A 23,656-nucleotide genomic window follows, 5' to 3' on the forward strand; every position below is an offset into this window, starting at 1 on the left:
TTATAAGAAAATAGCGTTCGCCCCCGATAATCCGCGTAACAATAGGGCTGTGTAAACCCGCCACTAGAAGCCCTTTCAGTACAACTAGAAAGATTAGACAATGGAACCCTACGTTTGGTGTATGTCCTCAGAAAATCTCCAGGCATATATGACAAACATATTGATAGGGCTCCATACATCCATAGGGAGGCCAAACGAAGGTCCTTAGTCCTCCGGTACACATTTGTTTTTTGCTGTATGGGAGTGAGACAGCATAGTAGACTGCACTATTCCAAACAAAGGTATACAGGGAGACTATTAGCGACATGGCCCACTGTACGCTTATCCAGTAGGATACGTTGCAGCCTTCCAACAGAGAGAGAGATATCCCGCGAGATCCTCCCAAGGCATACCTCTAATGTACCGCTCTTTACGTGATGTGAAGAAGGCATGCAGTAACAAGCGATAATGCCTAAGACTGTCAATCTAAGTTAAGGTAAACAGCAGGAATAATCTTCAGCTTTGAGTCCGACCACAGATGCAGCAAGACTTTGGAGAAGACAATTTTTTCATTTCTGGATTCCTTCTCTACTCTCCATTTTAGATAGAATGGCCACTGTGTCAATAACACAGAAACCTAACGCTCGCTACTATAGATACAACTTGCTTCGCTTCTGATGCAAAACTATCTGCTAGTCTTCACCGGATTCGTATGCTTTCTTTTCTTAGATAAATGTCTTATTTTATTACACTGAAGATGAAAATGTAAGACATAGGGCAGGCAGCATAGAATTAGACTGCAGCAGTTTGAACCTTCCTATCTACGACACAGTTTAAAGGGAGTCTGTCACCGGGAAATTCACTGTTAAGTCAGGCATGATATTTTGTAATAACTCGGCTGAATGTAATGATACTTTTCACTTTGCAATCCGTTGCATCATTCTGGAGAAAAAGCACTTTTAACCTAGATGCAAACGAGCAGTTAAGTGCACAGAGGGGGGCTCCAAGCCACCCTGTGCACCCGTGCTCCCCCTGCTTTCCCTGCCAGTCCCTCCCACGCCTTTGTGATCTATAGGGCTAGGCGAGATGACCAAGCAGGAACTTGTCCGTTCACTACATTCAGCTGAGCTAGCCCAACAAGGCACTGTGCTTGGTTTAAAGGGATTCTGTCACATCCCCTCAGCCAAAAAACGATTTAAAAGCAGCCATGCAGCACAGCTTACCTGGATTAGGCTGTGCTCTTTTATCTTGAAATCCGTCCAGCAGTTACTGCAAAAAACGACTTTGATCGATATGTAAATGTGTCCTGAAGGTGCCCAGAGGGGCGTTTTTTTCTTCTTAGAGAGCCCAGTACCGCCCCTCTTTCAGTGCCCAGCCCGCCTTCCTTGTACTTTCTAACCGCCGCCCCCAGCCTGCCACAGCCTCTCCTCCCTCTCCTCCCCCTCCCTCACGCCGAACGAAGTCTCGCACAGGCGCAGTACCCACTGAGGGCTGCGCCTGTGCGATCATCAGGAGACTGAGGGCGGCAGCTTCATCTTCGTCACTGGGCATGCGCCGAGCCCAGTGACGTCCGATGTTAGCTCTTTCCCTCAGTCAGCCTGGTAGGAAGCGCAGAGGATTGCCGATCGGCTGCTGCACCCTGCGCTTTCTCCAGTCTGTCTGCCACAGTGAAGACGGCCAGCGATTTCTTTCCCCACCCTCCCTTCAGGAAAGAAATAAGTATTTTTGGGGCGAATTAGGTATTATTATATTAAGTAAAGCTTTACTGAATTTATACATTTTCACTGAGCAAAAACAAATACTTATTTCTTTCCTGAAGGGAGGGTGGGGAAAGAAATCGCTGGCCGTCTTCACTGTGGCAGGCAGACTGGAGAAAGCGCAGGGTGCAGCAGCCGATCGGCAATCCTCTGCGCTTCCTACCAGGCTGACTGAGGGAAAGAGCTAATATCGGACGTCACTGGGCTCGGCGCATGCCCAGTGACGAAGATGAAGCTGCCGCCCTCAGTCTCCTGCTGATCGCACAGGCGCAGCCCTCAGTGGGTACTGCGCCTGTGCGAGACTTCGTTCGGCGTGAGGGAGGGGGAGGAGAGGCTGTGGCAGGCTGGGGGCAGCGGTTAGACAGTACAAGGAAGGCGGGCTGGGCACTGAAAGAGGGGCGGTACTGGGCTCACTAGGAAGAAAAAAACGCCCCTCTGGGCACCTTCAGGACACATTTACATATCGATCAAAGTCGTTTTTTGCAGTAACTGCTGGACGGATTTCAAGATAAAAGAGCACAGCTTAATCCAGGTAAGCTGTGCTGCATGGCTGCTTTTAAATCGTTTTTTGGCTGAGGGGAGGTGACAGAATCACTTTAACAGTGAATTTCCTGGTGATATTTTCATGTTAAAGGGAGTCTAACACCAAAAGTACAGTTAGGGGGCATTCACACAACTGTATTTTCTTTGCGGTCTGAAAATTACGGATCTGCAAAACACGCATACCGGCTGTGTGCGTTCTGCATTTTGCAGATCAGTGCTGCTCCGCCCTTTCTTAGAAATGCCTATTCTTGTCCGTGGGGGGCACGGAACGGACTTCAGGATGCGCCCAGCACACAGGTGTATTGAAATGAATGAGCCTGCCTCCGACCTGCAAAAAGTGTCGAACGGATGCTGACCGAAACTGTGAATGCCCCCTTAAAGGGTTTTTCCAAGTTAATTACAAAATTTGCCTCATGCCACTGAATGCTTATATAACTACCTCTTTCTTCCCCTGCCTTTCTTAGTGTCACTGGTCCTCCTCCGGGTGTTTGTATACAAGGCTACCACGAATACAACTTGTAGGTATTCGGTGTATGACTGCTGCAGCCCCGCGGTCCCGGCTGCCGCGCGTACTACGCGCCGTCTTACTTTCGCCGCACTGCGCATGCGCCCGACATCCTGTATCAAACGCGCCCGCGCCCAGATGCCGGGCGCGGGCGCGTTTGATACAGGATGTCGGGCGCATGCGCAGTGCGGCGAAAGTAAGACGGCGCGTAGTACGCGCGGCAGCCGGGACCGCGCTCCTGCCGCCCTTTACTGCGCATGCGGCCGTTGAGCGCGGTCCCGGAATCGGATTTCGGCTGTCAGTCACAGAGGCAGGGGGCGGGGAGAGGGCCATGTAAGACGCCGAGGCCGCTGCCCCCGTGACTTCAAGCCTGACTTGAAGCACGGGGCAGCAGCTGAATATAACATCGATTTCTGACTGAGCATACATGCTGCAAAACTAACAAAAAGTGCATCAGGAAACGACTATACAGCACTATAAGGTACTGTAAACAGCTTAATAGGCGATTTTTGGGTGACAGGTTCCCTTTAAGTATTTAAATTTTTTTAATTCCTGAAAAACCCCTTTAGGGTCCATTCACACGCCCGTGTGTGTTTTGCGGATCCACAAAACACGGACATCGGCGATGTGCGTTCCGCATTTTGCGTACCGCACATCGCCGGCACTTAATAGAAAATGCCTAATCTTGTCCGCAATTGCGGACAAGAATAGGACATGTTCTATATTTTTCGGGATCGGAATTGCGGACCCGGAAGTGCTGCCCCATAGAAATTAATGGGTCCGCAATTCCGTTCCGCAAAATGCGGAACGAAATTGCGGACGTGTAAATGGACCCTTAATAAAATCAAGTGAAATTTACTATCATTTTCAAAGCTGTAACGCCAGAATCAACTCTGTTACCTTCTTGGTGATGTCTTTTGCTGAGAGACAATTCTCCATCATGAGAATGGAATTTCTGAATACAGCGCCGCACTAAATCCTCCCAGCCTGGTCTCATTATCGCTCTCATGTTGCTTGTGTCCAGCGAGGTTATTTTACCTGAAAGCAGGAGGCAACTGTAATTCTACAGTCTGACATATTGTATCAGTAAATATATTAGGGGGAACTTATATGCTTAAAAAAATAATAATGTATAAGTCTATCATATATAAATAATAATAATGGGCCTGTTAAGAAATTTGATGAGACTTTGGTAGCACTCTATGTGCCACAAAAGCAATTCTACATGAGCAATCAAAGTCAGTAAATTATAGGAAAATCTCTAACACCCCTTTCTGCTAAACCCTGTCCACTTTTTCCAAAAGTGGTAAGCAAATGTGAAGAAAAAAAAAAGCTAACAATTGCAACTTTTCACAGCCACAATTTTGTCGCACAGCTCGTAACAGGAATATACAATTTGGGATTGCCTCCAGCCAGTGTAAGCATACAATGGTCTATGCTATTGATTGGGGTATGTGTGTGAATAGCCCAATAATCCAGCACGTTGATGGTCCAGAGGATGCAAGAGGAATTTTATTTTATGTAAGAAATGAGACCTTTCCTTTTTCTGCAGTTGTACTGCAGCAGATACATCTTTTTCTTTTTTTTATATATGTATGCAAATAAGCAATTTTAAGCACCAAGGGGCTGGTCTGAGCCCTTGGTGCATCACTAACACAACTCTCCTGTGCTCTGTGCACATCCCCCTTCCCTTGGATTGACAGGAATCCAAGTCCAGCAGTACAGCCACTGAACAGTGTGGTCATATGTAGGCATGCTAGGCGCACCTCTGTGGTTACATATGGCTGCATGGTTTCTGAACCTGAAAATAAAGATGGGCATTCTGTATCCTCGCGCCTGTCCTGAAGAGCCGAGTTGCCTCAGTGACTTGGCAGTGCAGTGGATCCAAAGCTACTTCCCAAGCTCATCATATCCACTGAGCCAACTTGGCGCTTCACAACAGGAGCGAGCAAGAACACAGAACATCCATCTTTATTTTCAGAACAGTGGAGAAATATGAAAGTACAGAGGTGTGTTAATGCTGGACATCTGTCAATCAAAGAGGGGGCGTGCACACAGCACAGAGGAGTGGTGTTACTGGTGCACCAAGGGCTCAGGCCAGCCCCATGATGCTTGAAATTGCTGATTTGCATAAATATAAAAACAAAAAGGGGGAGATTTATCAAAACTGGTGTAAAGGAAAACTATCTTAGTTGCCTAAAGCAAGAAATCATATTTAACCTTTCATTATTTTAGAGCTCCTTTGTAAAATAAGAGGTGGAATCTAATTGTTAGCTATGGGCAAATAAGCCAGTTTTCCTCCACACCAGTTTTGATAAAAAAGATTGTTTTACACAGCATGATCAACCCTACCAGGCATTATGCCTGCCTTAATAGAGTTGATCATGTTGAACCAACCAAATGGAGTCATGTCCATCACTGTTAGAGCTCTGCAAATAGCTGCCTAAAATACTGCAATATGCTTACTGGTAATTGACAGCAGGGTGAAAGATTACCTTGCAAGTCCTGACGAGTTGAGAATGTTTCGGAGGGAGGAGGTGGAGGTCTTTCTTTCAATGGAACTCTTCTGGCCACACATATCAAGCAAGACTGTAAATCTTCAAAAGAGGGAAACAATTATTTCATAGAAGAAGGAGGCGTTCAAACTATATGAACAATCACATAGAAGCGCATGATGACTTTATTTGTACACAATCTAAGCTAAACTTGGCCTAATGACTTTAATGAAAAGGTAAGTGATCCTAGTGAAGACCAGTTTGAGCACATTATATGAAGCTGAGAGTCCCTTATCTGCTGAGTCCTGCGATAACCATACCTTCTCCTTCTTCCTTAATGGACTTTGGTTGGGATACTGCAAAGCACTGCATAGTTTCATATTTCTGGTGTGTTTCCCGACTGTCATGAGTTTCCTCGTCACACTCTGCTATTGGCTTCACCAGCATACGGCAATTAAAGGTATGGCTATTACGTCTAGGTCCCCCATTAACTGTGGACAGAAAATACGAAGAACATGTACGTCAGAGACGTTCTCCAAACCTGAACAGTTACCAATGCAGAGATCAGATGAGGCTTGTTACCTAAAGACTTTGGCAGCAGGTTTTTGATGAACTCAGTGTGGTCTCCGACATGTAATATGCTATATACACTGGTATTCATTAACTCTTCCTGGTTGTACCGGAGATACTGAGTCACATTCTCAGAGACGAACACTACATTCCCTTCATGGTTCACCACAAAAAAGAACCCATCTAAGGCCTAGAGAGAGAGAGAGAGAGAAACCAAGACTGGTCATCAGATTACAATCACATTGTGCCTTAAAGCTGTGTTAGAGTACTTTCACACTAGCGTTATTCTTTTCCGGTATTAAAATCTGGTAAAGCGTCTCAATACCGGAAAAAAAAAAAACGCTTCCGTTTCGTCTCAATGCATTCTGAATGGAAAGCAATCTGTTCAGAATGCACCAGGATGTCTTCAGTTACGTCCCTTGTACGGTATTTGACCGGACAAAATACCGCAGCTTGCTGCATTATTTAAAGTGAACCTGCCACACCGTACATACGGTGGGCATCACAATATGGAGGAGGAGGAGGAGAAGTTGAGCAGACAAGATATATAGACTTGTTGAAAGATTCAGCATAACAGGTTTTATTCATTGAAAGGGACCCTCCCATTAAGACAACTTATCCTCTATCCTCAAGATAGGGAATAAGTTTCTAATCGGCAGGGGTCTAACAGCTGGAGGCCTCGCCAATCATGTGAATGGGGGTCTGTGCTCCCCCTTACGAATGACTGGTGGTCGCACATGAGTGCCGTCTCACCATGCAGCTCTATGGGGCTGTCGGAAACGGGGACGCTTGTGTCCATCAGTCTACAACATGCTGCGTCCAGATTGGACTGCATTTTCATGGTGACATATTCACTTTCTTCTATTCCTGTGGACCACCATGTCCCCCTATCACTGAGACTCAGTTAGGAAGCCACTTATATACTTCTAACACAGAAACAGGACATAAAGATTCAAAATGAGCAGCCAAACCACTAAAAGGCAATACAATTGTAAAGTATTAACATTTTTTAAATACTAAATTTAAAAAAATTCTCTCTTAATATCAATCTTTATTTGGTGTTTAATCACCCAGAAAAACAACTCCAATAATAAGTTTGCATTCCAAGTGGGTTTAGTGCCGTGAATCATCTGTTTACTCATCTAAACTGGCATCCATAAAGAATGAAGAACCTGCAGTCCACACCTACATGTTATGACTAACAATGCGGGGCCAAAGCTTGAAATCGAGGAAAGGAACAAAACTACAGTCAAATAACAATGTAATACAGCAATTATCGCTGACCCACTCCTAGATTACCTGATATACTGGTGGATTGTGCTCACAGCCAGTTCATTTCATTCTGCTGTTCCTTAAAGGGGCTGTACAACTTTTTTTTTTTTTTTTACCCTTTCAAATTTCAACCCTGGTTCGCTAAAACGCTCTTCCGATCCCAGTCTGTAAACGGTCGGATAGTTGGGGGGTCACATGCGGTGTTTAAGCTGACCATATCACTTTAGGTCTTATTCACACGAACGTAGTGTTTTGCAGATCTGCAAAACACGGATACCGGCTGATGTGCGTTCAGAAATTTGCGGACCGCACATGGCCGCCACTATGACAGAAAATGCCTATTCTAGTCCGCAATTGCGGACAAGAATAGGACATGCTCTATAATTTTTGCAGGGCCGTGGAACAGAACTACGCATCCGCAACCGGTCCGCAAAATAGAAGCATTCGATGCAGACTTAATCATACGGTCGTGTGAATGAGCCCTTAGATAGCTGCTGGCAGAAGACTTGTTTGGACCAACCGCTATACCTCCACATACACCTGCAAGTCAGGTTGAGCATGCATGTGTTCTGAAAGGGGAGGGGAGCTGCCAGCACCTCAGGAGGCAACTTACCTCCGGTGTGACCAAAAGGATCTAATATGATGAAATTCGCCTGTCTGATCCTTTTTTCCCCTGACCTTTGCAGACATATGGCAGCTTTAGTCCTACCCGCTTTCGAACAACTGGGTGACAACCACAATGGCCACCTCTACAAATCCAACAGATTTTGTTAGCTACTATTCCTGAAAACCCAAAGAGCAAATTTCCTAAAGAGCAACACTGAACAACGGTGAGAGCGGGATTGTCTGCTGAAAGGGCTATCTAATGATTCATAATAATATCAAAAGTCCTGAAAGGCTGCTGAAAGCGGTTTAAAGTAACTGGCAGCGTTCCCAGCATTACATACAGGGGCAGGCTCTGGACAGAATCAGTGTCCTTCCCCTTCTGGCAGCTGAAAATCCACTCGCTTCCACCGCAGAAGCTTCTCAGTCTGCAGAGACTCTGATTTCCTCACAAGTAGGGCAGAAAGCTATTTAAATGAGCTGCTCTACGGTGAACAGACGATCACTACGCAGAGACAAGGCTGTGGACGTGTATACTGCTATACATTCTGAACACTAGGTGGCGCCATACTCTGTAAGCAAATGTCATAACTTCACTGGATTAGCAAACACTAATAAGGTTTCATAAATCTGGACCTTCATTTTTCACGATATTCACAAGAATATAGTATTTTATGGTAGGAATATACCTCTACATAATACTTGCCATTGAGGTGTCAGGGGCACCTGCATGACACCTCAGCTGAGACCTCTAATGGCAGCCATATTGGAAAACATCCAGCTTTCTCAATAACCGGACAATGAAGGACGTCTTTTCCACGTATATATTTGTTTCCTTCAGAGGAGATCCCTTTAATCAGATATTGCTTTTAGCTTACACCGGGGCTGACTAAGCAGAAGCCAGCGCGTTCTGTATGGGAAGGAGCGCGTCTCTGCAGAGTCATGTGATGTTTACTTCTCTGAAGGAAACGGCCATTCCTGCCCTGTTGCTTAGCAACAGCCATATACTTATGACAGGCTGAAGTGCAGACATTTCAAGAGACAATTAAAAAGCAGACGCTTCCTTACTGAAAGGGCTTCTGACATGTGGCGCAGGCAGGTACTGAGCAGCAGGGCGCATCCACACGTGGCAAACATTTCTGAAAATCACTTCAATGCATCTGAATGGGGTGGTCTCTGCTGAAAGCTTCATTCAGATGAATGGGACAACAGGAAGAAAATTCTGCTGCGTGTGAATTCACCCTACCATAGATACTCTACACATATGCTCAGGATATATGAAGTTATGCCGCACAGCCTACAAATAGTTAACATCTGTCTATTAAGGGCTGAAACGATTACTTGATTGAATTGAGTAATTCGACCAAAAAAACATCAAAGCAAATTTTTTGCATCGAGGATTCGTTTGCGTCATGTGACCACGGAGCGGGAGTGAAGCGATTGCTATTACATAATGCTCCGTGGTCACCCGCCGGCCCGTACCGCGCTGCACTGGATCCTGACACATTGTCAGGACATAGTGCACGTAAGCGCGCACTCTGACCCGACTCTGTGTGACATCAGGCTCCAGTGCAGCGCGCGGAGAAGAGGAAGGAGCTGTGGAGCGGCACCCCTACATGAAAGGTAAGTATTTTATTTCACTGGCGCTGGGGACATGGCACTGGAGGGGGGCAGCTGGCAATGGATGGTATGGAGGGGCTGATCTGGTGGCACTGGAGGGGGGCAGCCGACAATGGATGGTATGGAGGGGCTGATCTGGTGGCACTGGGGGACATGGACGGGCTGATCTGGTGGCACTGGGGGACATGGCAATGGATGACACGGAGGGGCTAAAGGGACTGGCGTGGGGGAGAGCTGATGGCACTGGGGGAGCTGATGGCACTTGGGCCTATCGCAAAGGGGGGAACGAAGGGTGTTGGGGACTGATGGCAGGGGGTCTAATGAGTTTTTATAAAGGAAACCAGTCTATTAATTCATTTTTTCTTATTAGATTACTCGATTAATCTTAAAAAATAATTACTGAAATAATCGTTTACTGCAGCCCTACTGTCTATACCAGGCATGGCCAACCTGAGGCTCTCCAGCTGTTTTAAAACTACAATTCCCACCATGCCCTGCTGTAGGCTGATAGCTGTTGGCAGTCTGGGCATGCTGGGAGTTGTAGTTTTGCGACATCTGGAGAGCCTCAGGTTGGCCATCCCTGGTCTATACAACTAGACGATTCATGGCACAATCAAGTCAATGTCTCAACAGGAGACGTCATAGGCATGATACATATTTAAAGGGGTTTTCCGGAAGTACAATAGTGATGAACTAACTTCCATTCGAATAGGCCGAATCTGTCCGGTGAGCTCTATGACCTCCTCACAGCATACAAAGCACAGTACCAAACATTGTATAGCGGCTGTGCCTGGTACTGCAGTCCCAGGCCATTCACTTGAATGGGACTGTGCTGCATATAGGCCACGTGACTCATGAATGTGACATCACTGGCCTAAATAGAGGCTGCAACCTCTTCAAATAGCTGATTGCCTGGGGGAATGGGGATCGGACCCCCACTGTTCCTGAGCATAGGCCATCAATAAGGTACTCCTGGAAAGCCCCTTTAAAGGATGTAACGTAAGAATGTTTGATGTCTTTATGTCTTCATACAATGCTCATCACTAGTGAAAGCTGATGGCTGTTTAAAGTGGTTAGGATAGGCGATAAATGTCTAATCGCTGGGATGCCCACCAAGAACGTGGGTCCCTTGTCCTCCAGTCTGAATGGAGCAGCATTTAAGATTATGTGCTGCCGCTCAAATCAAATTTTAGGGGACTGCCGGAGAGAGCCCAGTACTCACATAGTCCCATAGACTTTTAATAAAGAGCAGCAGCACACATGCACAGCACCTCTAACAGAAGACCCAAATTGTCAAGGTCGTTGGAGGGGTCTTAGTGTTGGGGGGGGGGGGGAACGCTTCAGTTTTGTCCCCATTAATTCTCAATGGGGACAAAACTGAACTGAAAGTAGTGCACCCGAATGCATTCCGTTCAGTTTTATAGCATTGCCATGACGCACACAAAAGCGCTGCAAGCAGCGTTTTTTGAGTGCGTCCTGGGATGAGAAGCAAGACAGATCAGTAATGACTCACAATGTAAGTCAATGGTGCCGGATCAGTTTTCTCTGACACAAAAGAAAATGGACCCCGTCCCCTGTTGACTTACAATGGTTTTAGAGACGGCTCAGTCTTGGCTAATTTAGAGATAATACAACCGGATCCGTTCATAACGGATGCAGACTGTTGTATTATCATGACGGAAGCGTTTTTGCTGATCCAGCAAAAATGCTGGTGTGAAAGTAGCCTAATGCAAGGCATGAACAAATAATACAGCCCCCTCAATGGACACTACAGGGTCTCAGGCATACCTCCAGCATCATCGGGCCGAGTGCATCCTTGTCTATGACACTTTGGCCTGTTGAGGATACATCTGCTTTCTGAACTTCATCCTCATTTGAAGCTGTTTTATCTGCATGAAAAATATGAGAATTTTTAGGAGGTGAATATAACAATCACTTTGAGAATTAATTTGATAAACCACTTAAAGCATCACTAACTTTTCAATCATCTTTGCATTAAATCAGTAGTACAGTGTGTGTGTGTGTGTGTGTGTGCACGTGAGGAATAACACAATTTCAGGCCACTATATGACTTGTATCTGGCAATTTAGAAGTTTTGAATCTCTGCACGCTAAACGTCTAGTTCATGGTGAATGGAGACCAGCTGCCATCGACTGTACATACAGAAAGTAGAGAAGAAGCTGCTTCCTAACCTTCTCATTTAAAACCAGCCCCAGGATCATCGAGGACATTACAAAGGTGCCGACGTGAAGGACTGTGAATTTAGCACTTGTGCTGACATAGAAACTTCCTATATAGCTGTGCAGTCTCACTGCTAATGCTGTTCACTCCTCTCACCTCCCCTCTCCATAGACTTGTATTGACATATACAATATGATACTTCAGCAGAGCAGGTCCCTCTCGAGATGGAGTGAAAGCATTTGTATTTATTTTTTAACCGAAAGCCAATTAGCAAGAAGAGTGGGGAGAGGTAAACAACTGATAACTAGACATCTGTCACTGATAAAACATATTACCAAGTTTCTTGTGGTCACTTGTGCTATTGATTTATGCAAACTTGTGTGAAACATTAGCCTATCATTGAAATACAAGTATTGTATTGTTGAGTACTTCCCTGTGCTGATTTGGCACCAAAAACCTACTACAAAGTACACATGAATGCGGTTTAGGAAATCCCAATCACATGTAGCTGCAGACTGTAAAATGTGCAGTGAGTCTATTGTGTTGTGGATCCTGCCAGTTATTTGTACTGCAAATTTTACCCTTTCCAAAGCAAAGCATAATCTACATTACCAGGCAGTAACACATCATACATTTTTTGCATAGGTTACATACATATAGCCTTACAGGTAGTTGATGCCAAAAGGCAGTTAATTAAGGCCCTGTTCACATCTCCATTTGCGGATCTGGCAGGAAGTTCTGGTGCAGAGCAGCCTGCCGGATCCTCTACTTCACCGCCAGACCCCATTGCAGTCAATGAAGATCCGGCCATGAAGTAGAGGATAGAATTTGTGCGCGATCCGTGCAGAAAATGGACAACACGTGGATGTGAATATTCCCTCAGAAAGACCACCATATAACATCACTGAGCAAACGAGACCTCGGCTAATAAGAGATCTCCAAATTCAGAGGTAGAGTGGGATCTGCATTCCACAAATTGCTCTAAATCACCACATCAATGTGAACTTATTCTGGAGGGCCGAAGGAAGACTGACGTTCAGCTGGGTTTACAGCTCACACATGAAAAATGCACTTTAATCTGGCAAATGTAAGAGCAAACAGACATTTCCTACTGCTCTCTAGTAAAACCAGCACCAGGGGATTTCTGGGGTTTAATTTGAATCTGGTCCCAGATCTCAAACTCAATCCAACCTTTTATGAAAAGACATGGGCTAAGGTAATATAGTCGTGGAGAGACGTGAACATACATTGGGGCTTTGTAAGACCCTTCAAAAAGCCTGAGAAAATAAAGTCATTTCCAGAATGTGGCAAATACATTTAAACTGGGCTTTCTGTACTGCCAGTGATGGGACCAAAACCTTATGAGCCCCTCATAGAGGGGACCAGTTCATGCTTGTCCAACCAGCATATCTGCAGTACTGGTGAATCTATGGACACGTACACTTAGAGGTATTCCGGTGTAAAAGTTATCAGAATTGTCGCTTAAAGAATTACAGCAGTTTTAGATGCTACTCATGAGAAGACCCCATTATTTCTTTCTATAAAAAGGGGTGCTGGTATTTCAGCCTGCTCTAAGGCTGGATAGGGGATAACTATCAAAAAGGTGGGGGTCCTACCGCTGGGACCCCCACGATCAATAGAACGGGGCCCTGTACCCCCTGCAGCTCCCCTGAAATGACTAACGGCTTGTCGCACATGTGTGCAGCAGCTCCATTCATTGCTATGGGAGTTCCGGAGATAGCCGAGTACAGCGCTGAATGGAGTGGTCGCGTGCATGTACAACTGACCACTCCGGTCATTACAGGGGGTACAGGGACCCCATTCTCATCATCTGTGGGGGACCAATGAATTTGTCGTCGAATGGCCTAGGAAAAGCTGTAAGAAGGCAGCGCCGCGACTACAAGCGCTGCTGCCTTCTCAAACAGCTGATCAGCGGGTGTCAGACCCCATCAGATGCCGGTGACCGATCCAGAGGATAGGTCATCAGTATTGACTTGGAAAACCCCTTTAAGGCTACTTTCACACCAGCGTTTTTGCTGGATCCGGCAGAGTTCAGCAAAAACGCTTCCGTTACTGATAATACAACCCTCTGCATCCGTTCAGAATGGATCAGGTTGTATTATCTTTAACATAGCCAAGACGGATCAGTCATGAACTCCACTGAAAGTCAATGGGGGACGGATCCGTTTTCTATTGTGTCAGAGAAACCTGATCCGTCCGCATTGACTTGCATTGTGGGTCATGACTGATCAGTATTGTTTCGCAAACCCATGACAGAAAAAAAAAACGCAGCTTGCAAATAAACTGAACGGAAAGCATTTTGGAGCATACCGTTCTGGTCAGTTCCGTTTTGTCCTCATTGACTATGAATGGGGACAAAATGGAAGCGTTTTTTTTCCCCCAGTATTGAGCCCCTATGATGGATCTCAATACCGGAAAATATTAACGCTAGTGTGAAAGTAGCCTGAGGCCATATTCACATGACCGTGACTTGTATGGGGGCTATCGGGCCATGAAAACGGACAAAAAAAAATAATAGGACATGTTCTATTTTTTAAGGGCCAGTCGGTATTCAAGGTGAAATACAAAATAAATAGAAGTGTGAATAAACCCACTGACAGTCATTGTTCAGAAAACTGCCGTGTGACTTGCAAAGGTTTTCAGCAAGAAACAAGAGTGGAGTGTAGCAAAAAGAAAAGACCCAATACTGGGTGAGAAAAAAACCCAGCAATACTGCAGAAAAAGTTCTCAGCGCGACGCAAGGACAACTTGTAGAACAGCATTTTTAAGCAAATTTTAACAGCAAGCTACCACACCAACTAATCCTACTGGAAAGAGGGGTGCAAGCTTCTGGAGAAGGCTAGAGCTAGGTGACCCGGAAAACATATATACACCAGCGATCTGCCCTGTGAAAGGGGCCTTAAAAAAAATTCATCTGCCAGACATTTCAATCATACAAACAAGCTTAACACTTAAAAACACTCAGGCACTCCAGCTGTTCTGAAACTACAACTCCCAGAATCCTGGGGGAGTTACAGGAACAGCTAAGTGTGCATGCTGGGAGCTGTAGTTTCACAGTGGCAGGAGTGCCGATGGTTGCTGATCCCTGCGTTTTTCTATACTGTGCGTTTTCCACGCTGCCCTGGTACCATAGAAGTGAATAGAGCTGCTTGAAAAACAAAAGACATCTGGATGCAATGCGTTTTTCACTGAGGGTTGCTAGGAGATGTTGAGTGTTATTCAGTTTTACTTGACGTGCGTGAAAAATCTGAAACACTGAAAGCAATCGCAGACAAAAAAAAACAAAACATTAGATTTCCCTGAACAGACCCCAACTTATTTCATATCGCTTGTGTGAAAGAGGCCTAAGGATCCCCAAACATGAATCTGGCTCTGGTGGGTTTGTTTCTTACAGTATAAAATAACTCTAGAACACGTGGTTTTTCATGCATTTTTGTGATGGCTTTTCTGCCCCCACCCCACAGGCGGTGTGTTTGTCCACTTGATTATTATTATTTTTTTTTAATGGTGTTTTTCTCCCCAATGGAGAAGGAGATGTGAAAACACCTAAAAAAAAAAGTCAAGAGTTCAGCAAGCTGCGTTTTACAACAGGAACCAGAAAGACAAAAAACGCCAGTAGCGTACAAAAAAAAAAAAAAGGTATTAATAGTAAAACTAAAATAAATCATAAATAAGTAAAATAAATAAATGAAATGGCTGTGTGTCTAGCGTTTCATATTTCCTACAAGGTCTTCAACTAACATCTGGCGCTGCTGCGGTTTTTAAACCACAAAAGAAGCAGCAAAAAGCGCTGGTGCAAAAACCACAAAAGTGCCAATAAAATGTCACTAGAAATCTCTGTGTCAAAGCAGCCTAAGGGTGCATTCACATGCCTGCATGTATTTTGTGGTGTGCAAAACGCAGATCTGACAAAAAAATAAGGATGACATCTGTGTTGCATCCGCTATTTTATTTTTGCACCTCCATTGTAACAATGCCTATATTGTCTACAAAACGGACACGAATAGGACATGTTCTATCTTTTTCTGCTGTGCTGCGGAACGGATATAGGGATGCAGCCCCACTGAAACGTATGGGTCCACATCCAATGGATGGATGCAGAGCAAACATACGGTCGTGTGAATGGAGCCTGAAACTGATGGGACCACTACAGCTATACGTTACTGTTCTCAGACAAAAAAGCGATCCAGCTATAGTAAAGGGCACAGGCCGCGGTTATGACTGAATCCAGTTGACAGATACTACTTAAGCTTCCATGCCTTGTACTCCTGTGTTACCGGACAGATTGCAAGGAAGGAAATAAATACGACCGGCCTATAATGGATCAAGTAAAAAAAAAAAAAAAAAAAAAAAAAAAAAAAAATAACCTACACATTTCCAGATGAATGGACTTTGGACCTGCCACCAGTTCTCTGCCATTGGATGATCATACCTAGTTCTTACCCCTATAGGCTTAAAGGGTGTGAGCAACTAAACACAAATAAGACTACGGAGGGAGGACCACTGCGAGACATGGCCAGCCGTCACATCTCCTCCAATAGACACACTAGACAATGGCGGCCTCTGGGGAATGAAAAGGAGTTAAGGACATGTTGCTGCTCAGGAAAGCTTTAGGAGGTAAGCAAGTGAGACAATTATACATCTGCACAATACTAAAATTAGAAAAGCTGCCATATGGCTCGGAGAAACCAGCGTCACATTCGTATTCATTAGGAAGCATTCTGCTGGCATAAAAACACAAGGCCCTTCCTGTGCTCTCCGAATCTGTTTATCTTTTCAACATTAATGCGCCATATATCATCTGGCGGCTGAAGACACCCACAGTGCCTGGAAAAAAACCGTCAAGTAATGGGCGCAGCTGCACTCGCTCTCACTGGGAGCAGCCTACAGCAGATCAGACCGGCACTTCCCTCTTTTCACAAATACACTTCACCCTTATTACCAGCAACAACAAAAAATAAAAAAAATCACAGTTTCCCCAGAAAAGATATCACCGATCCAGGCGCAATTCTGTTTTTCCCTTTATTCGCTGAGAAAGTGAGACTCTGATGCACTGTCAGCGATGGCAGGAACTGCTCTGTGAGGCGCGTGACGAGATGACTAAGCAGAGAGGAGCGCCGCACAGCACCCAGCACTTCTAGTTAACTCACAAAATGAATGACACCGTGTACCCCGCAGGAGGACCTTCCTCTGCTGCATTGTGGAGGAAGAACATGTGCAAAACATCATAGAAGAATTATCATCGTCGTCATTCTCTAACAGCTGATCGTGTCTGACCCCTACGATCAGATCCTGATGACCTAGCCAGAGGACAGGTCATCACTTCCAAAATCTCCAAAAAACCCTTTAAACAGGTGAATACCCCAGTGGTAATTTCTGGTATTTATAAGTTCAGACATTATTAATGGTTGTGCATTAAAGGTGTATTCTGGTTACAAGAAGTTATCCCCTATCCACAGGATAAGGGATAACTATCAGTGGCAAGACTCCCACCCATCACGGCTGGTCGGAACTGCGCGCCAGAAATGAATTTTCTGACCAGTTGCTCCGTCCATTTCAGGGGGGCTCCACGGGGTATGGGGCCCCGTTCTCATTACTGATAAAGCATTAAAGGGGTTGTCCAAGTTGTTTTTATTGATGACCTATCACTCGGAGGGTCAGAGATGCGCCTAATGACAGAGGCACGCCTCTTATTAAATGATCTCACTCCATCGGACAGTGTAGGATCCGCCAGTCGTTCTCCTCAGCTACCACAACCCACACAATCTATGCACAGCATCTGTTTGTAGACATCAACCAGAAAAGGTGTAGGTGAAGGATTTGGGGCCCTTGTGCAATAATAAAGCTTGGACTCAACCCATGCAACTTCTCTTCGGGGCTGCAGCCCATCCGCATGGCTAGCAATCTAGACGTTTACGTGGTTCTAAAATTTCGGAAGAGGTATCATTATACAAATGAAAATAGTTTACGGGAAAGACTGAAATAGTGAATATAAAAATGAAACCTAAAATGCAGAAGTGAGAAACATGAGAGAAATATGGCTGTAAATGCAGGGGATACCACTAACAAGTCAAAACCAGACAAGGAGGCAAAATATAATGGAGAAAGAGAACGGGAAACGTCATCCACAGTCACCAATATCATCGAGAAAGAGGAAAAAGACATGCAGTCGTGTTTCGTTACCCTAAGCTGGATTTACACGGCCATGGGGAGGCGGCACATTTAGTGTATGTTTTATGGCCACAACACCCTATGCCTCCTGAACTGAAATCACATCATCGGCGATGAGCGACTCAATCCAATGTCGAGAGAGAAAAATTAAATAATAATAAAATAAAAGCTTAAAAAAAACAATGAGAGTGCCGCAGCCATACACAAATTTTCAGGCCAGTGAGAGCACTTTTCACTCAGGATCGGACTCTTATCGAATCAGTTGACCAATTCAAACCCAAATAGAATTTTTAACAATTTGCTCATCTCCATCACTGAACTCCATGGTGCCATGTATCACGTTATAGAGAAATCCTTTCACATCATGCTAGCCTCATGAGAACCCCTCTCCAAATGTCCAACTCCCCTACTGCCATAAAGTGGGGAGATCCCCCACTTGGCACCTCGCTTTATCAGCCAGAATGATCTGTAATATCGGTGTCCTCCCGACAAAGCTTCCCATGGCCTGTGGGATCAGCTGATCACTGCGGTGACTTTTTCTTTATACTACCACCTGATGGTTTCCTATGTTCTGGATTATGAGTGGTTGTGGGAGGCAATAGCGACATAGTAAACAACATTAATATCTACAACAGGGGTCAGCAACCTCCGGCACTCCAACTGTTGTGAAACTACAACTCCCAGCATGCTTCATTCACTTCTACGGAAGTTCCCAGAACTGTCAAGCGAGTGTGTATGCTGGGAGTTGTAGTTTCACAACGGCTGGAGTGTCGGAGGTTGCCGAACCCTGATCTACAACATAAAACTTACTTTTAGGGTACTTACACACTAGCGTTTTTGTTTTCAGGTATCGATGACACCGGAGAGACGGATCTGGCATTTCAATACATTTGTCAGACGGATCCGCATCCGGATCCGTCTGACAAATGCCGTCATGCTGGATCCGGCAGGCAGTTCCTGCGATGGAACGGCCTGCCAGAATCCTCTGCCGCAAGTGTGAAAGTACTCTTAGTAATTTAGACGCAATTTTATTACAGGATGCCATAAACCATGAGCAAAGAATGAAAAAATGCCTGAAAGCCACATGTTCCACTCAGTTTGCATACGTCGACTGTAGCCTGTAAATATCCAATAGTACCGCACAAATACCCAGTGCCACCAAACTGGGAAGCATCTGCTCCGTTCTGTAGAGTAAGCCCACATGCAATGGAAACTTTCCACTGCATACCTGCCGTAAAATCCACATGCAGCTTCACCCCTGCTACAGTAAAAGAGGTGCGCCCCAGCCTTACAATGAGTTCATGCTGCCCGTCATATAAGCGCTATGTTAGACTGCTATATAACATGCACAGCATGCACGTACCACAGACTCAGGGCGCGAGCAGGTGCACCCCAGACACTGACGACAGGATCAGGCGGTTATGCTGCCTACAAAGCAAGCACCAGGACCCTGCAAGGTAAGTATACCCGGCTGATAATGTGCCCGTGTGCCAAGCGATATATAAGACATCTGTCTGCAGGACAAGACTGGTGGGTAATGGAATCTGGTATGACAGCCTAACAAGAATGTCTAATTAATAAGCTGCTTACATCATGCCTCCATACATTATCATCATCTGTGCCAGATGGCACATGCCCAGGTGCCGTCAGACTGTGGCACTGCAGATGCCGCTGCTCTGTATGGAGTGCCTCCACATTGCGGAGTGCCATCAGGTGCCCCCCGGCAGGCTATACTAGTTGATATAGAGGGTGCTCATGACAAGAAGACAGTTATGCCTCTATACCAGGGATCAGCAACCTCCGGCACTCCGGCTGTGGTGAAACTACGACTCCCAAAGCAGTGAATGGAGCATGCTGGGAGTCGTAGTTTCACAACAGCTGGAGTGCCAGAGGTTGCTGATCTCTGCTCTACACAAATCACTGGTCAGGCCACACATGGAATACCTGTGTATAAGAAGTATATAGGAGGACCACCAAGGAATTAAGGCAATGGGTGAATTGCAGTACAGACCGGTTATCATTAAAAAAAACAGATGGAGGAAATCTAATTACAATGCCATGATATATGAATGGATGGAACAGGACGTTCTAATGATCTAGAGGGAAGGAGGCTTCACCTTCATCCTAGGTGGGGATTCTTTACTGTAAGAGCATTATGGACCTCTCTACCACGAAATCTTGTGAGGGTAGATCAATATTACAAGTTATAGGAACTAGATTTCAGGACATGGAATGCCGATTTATTTATTCTGTCATATTTGGAGCCAGGAAGGAATTTTTTCCACCCTAACGTGGGGCAATTGGCATCCCCCTCAGGGATTTTTGCCTTTCTCTGGATCAACACAGTAGGATTATAGGCTGGACTTGTGCGTATTCAACCTCATCAAACTCAATCTGCTCATCACAGCAAAGCGCTCTGGAAGGACGGGGAATAAAATGTGATACAGCCATTACTTCTCCATAAAATATAGAAAAAACATCCTTCTTGGCCTTGCCTTCTTCTGATGTTAAATCTCCATTATATCCATTTCTGGGATGGCTGCGACAACCAACATAACCACTTTATTAACTCCCAAAGAGGTTGTCACCAAGCATCCTTACTTCGGTATAGCAAAGCTAAGCAATGATTTAAAACCTTCACTCATACTGCAAGGAAGATCTGTCATTCAGGAACCTGGGGAAGTCAGATGGAACCCCCTTTAGAAGCTGGCACCTTTAAGGGGTTGTGCCATGATATCCACTTGGACCCTATGTACAGGATAGGATATAAGCATCTGATTGGTTTGAGTGCGACCACCGCCGATCACGAGAACAATGGTACCCTGTGCTGTATGAATAAGGGCCCACGCACACAAGTGCAATGGCTCAGTGCCCGTGCTGCGGACCGCCATGCACGGGCACTAGCCATATGCACTCTGTTGCAGATGCGGACACGTTCTATATTTTTGCAGGTTGGAGGCACGGCTAGGAAGGCCACGGAAGCGCCTCTGATCTGTACCTCCACTCTGCAAAAGATAGGTGAAGTCCTACCTTCGGTCGTATGTTGCGGATCCATTAAAGTCAATGGGTCTGCATCCGCACACGGCTCAGTGTCCATAAATTCCGGACCGGCTGATTACTATCCACAAGCTGGGGTCATTTCACGCTTTTGCCATCTGTTAATGTATACGTTAAACGGATGCCTCTGACAGATGCCATACAGTGACATTCGTCAAAAAAGAAAAAAAATGAAAAAACATGTTAAAATATTCTTTTTTCTTTTTTTACCAGAAGTGTGGTGTGCTACGCTTTTGTATCCCTCCCACCCCAACATATACACGGAAAATCGTGATGTGAAGCCAGCCTAAAGCGGCAGGCTGAGCATGCGCGCTGCTGCGCCATACATTCTTTATGCCGGCAGAGGTACTACCACTGCGTGACAGGACAAGGAATGGCTTGCACTCTCATTCTGACAGATACTGATGTGGTTAAGCAGCTCTTAGCTCCTCCTAACAAGCAGCTCTCTGAATAAGAATATTGCAATACGTTCTACAGGTCTTATGCAAAACACAGAGGAGGAAATATTGTAATAAGACTGGGAAAACTGGTTATACTGGAAGCTTCTACCCCGATCGGCAGGGCACCTGTAAAGAATCCGGCTTCACACAAACAGTTCTAACTGTACAGGTCTTCCCTCCCGATCGCTTCAAGTCTTACCTTGCTCTTTGATCTGCCGAATTTGCTTCACAGTTTCCTTCAAGATTGCACATTTATCGGGTTTAAAGTTGAAGTTGTCAATATCATTGAAATTTGCGAAAATCAGCTCTGCCAGCTCCTGAATGTAGCGGTTCTCTTGCTCTCGGTTTCGCTTCTCCGTGCTCCTCTTGGGGCTGCAAAAATACATTTAAAGTGAATAAATTTATTGAAAGGACACCACCGGTAATTGAGGCACAATCCTCTGCTATACATGCCACGGTACAAATCACCCAAAATCCAGAGTACAGCACATCACAGTGTTTGTAAAGGACACAATGTTCCTTATCCTATAGCAATGGGTGCGACATTGCTGGAGGAGTTCTCGGCCTAATACCACGAGGATGAAAGCTCCTGACTTCTCTGATTTACTAAACACATTCCTCACAAAATAACGATTCTGGGGCCCCTTTTCTTAGAACACTGCATAGCGTTGTTCCTCTGTTATTCCTCCTGGATATGAATGAATACAATGACAGCAGCGCACTGTGTCAAAGAGGCATCTCTCTACGTACACACTGCCAGGGTCTACTCTGTCACACGGGGTAGGGATAGGACCTGCAGTCGGGGTAAACCCTTAGTCCAGCCCTATATAAACATTCCCAAACTTAAAGGGATTGTACGGTTTCAGGAAGAAACCAGACGACACAGGTGATCTGCCTGCAATAAATAAGCGATCATTACTTACCTAGCTACAGCGGTGACAACACTTGACTGCTGCAATCACCGGCCTTCGATGAACCACTGAGACCAGCGATTGTCAACATGACATCACCACTGCAGCTGGGTAAACCGATGCAGGCTAGGGGAACCAGAACGCCGATGCGAGATCTGCCAGGTAAGTAATGATCACTTTTTTATGGCAGGTGGATCCCCTGTGTTGTCTGGTTTCCTCCTGAACTAAAATTGTGATGTCCCGACATAAATCCAATGCATATGAGCAATACTAGACTTGCTCTGCTTTCTTTTGGAGACTCATGAGGGGAGAGTTGTCCAAAGTGATGCAAAGGAAAATCGGCTTAGTTGTCCATAGCAACCAATCAAATTCCAGCTATCATTTTTCAGAGATCCTTAAGAAAATGAAAGGTGGAATTTGGTTGGTTACTATGGACAACTAAGCCAGTTGTCCTTCGCACCAGTTTTGATAAATCTCCCCCATTATGCCTCATTGACACATCAGTGTTTTAGGTCAACAATTTCCATCAGTGGTTGTGAGCCAAAACCAGGACTGGAGCCTCCACAGACATAAGGTATAAGGGAAAGATCTGCACCTGGTCTGTGTTTAGAGCTGGACCTGGTTTTGGCTCAGTCACTGATAGAAATCACTGACCAAACTACTGACTGTGTGAATGAGGCTTTATCGTTACATCAATGCAAATTTCTAGGACTCTTCTGGGAAGGATAGTTCTGCTCTAGGTCAGTGTTAGGCGATAAATTAAATTATAGGGGTTTTCCTAGATGTTAGTATATTTAGTAGGTGGCGGTCCGACACCCAGAAACCGTGCTGATCGGCTGTTTGAGAAGGCAGCGTCACTTGGAGTAGTGCTGCGGCCTTCTCCAGCTTTCCCTAGGCCAGTGACGACGCGGTCATCGGTCACGTGGCCTAGGAGCAGCTCAGCCCCATAGAAGTGAATGGGGCTGAGCGCGATACCAAATACAGTCGCTGTACAATGTACAACGCTGTGGTCGGCAAGCATGGAGAAGGCTACAGCGCCTTCTCTAACAGCTGATAGGCGGCGGTCTTGAGTGTCGGACCCCACCAATCAGATACTGGATAGGCCATCAGTAATAAAATCTCGGAAAACCCTTTTAACCCCTTTGAAATAAAAGGGGGCTGTACTTGTAGCGTTTTCTAATATACACACACTGGGGGAGATTTAATAAACTAAATGCAGCAGAATTCTGGCTTAAAGGGGTTGTCTGCTTTTTCTATATTGATGACCTAACTTCAGGATAGGTCATCAATACGAGCTTGGGCGGGGGGTCCGACCCCTCAGCACTCGTACAAGCTCTGCCTTGTATTCACCAATTAACCGCTCGCCGTTGACATTGCAGCAGCAAAGAGTGTAATTACAGCTTACCCGTCCCCGGGGACGGAGTGTAACTGCAACAGCATAACCATGAATGGGCCCACAGCAGCACAGTGTGTTTCAGGGAAGGGTTTCCACATAAGGTTACTGTATTAGGAGAGGAGATTGGTGGAGGAG

At 45.4% G+C, this 23,656-nt stretch overlaps 1 protein-coding gene across 8 annotated transcripts in view; it reads right to left on the minus strand.

Moving 5' to 3' along the window:
• NCOA2 (nuclear receptor coactivator 2) overlaps positions 1–23,656 on the minus strand; it is a 219,506-nt gene that overhangs the window by 39,660 nt on the left and 156,190 nt on the right. For 7 of the 8 annotated variants that reach the window (XM_044294633.1, XM_044294634.1, XM_044294636.1 and 4 more), the window contains 6 exons: positions 21,414–21,586; positions 11,133–11,233; positions 5,862–6,039; positions 5,600–5,770; positions 5,280–5,381; positions 3,685–3,822 (listed from right to left, as the gene is read on the minus strand). In XM_044294633.1, coding sequence (XP_044150568.1) covers positions 3,685–3,822; positions 5,280–5,381; positions 5,600–5,770; positions 5,862–6,039; positions 11,133–11,233; positions 21,414–21,586 — 863 coding nt within the window. Of the gene's footprint in view, positions 1–3,684; positions 3,823–5,279; positions 5,382–5,599; positions 5,771–5,861; positions 6,040–11,132; positions 11,234–16,540; positions 16,606–21,413; positions 21,587–23,656 lie in introns of those variants that run through there. The other variant, XM_044294639.1, reaches the window with a different exon arrangement.

The sequence above is a fragment of the Bufo gargarizans genome, chromosome 5, assembly GCF_014858855.1.
Source record: "Bufo gargarizans isolate SCDJY-AF-19 chromosome 5, ASM1485885v1, whole genome shotgun sequence".
Lineage (NCBI taxonomy): Eukaryota > Metazoa > Chordata > Amphibia > Anura > Bufonidae > Bufo > Bufo gargarizans.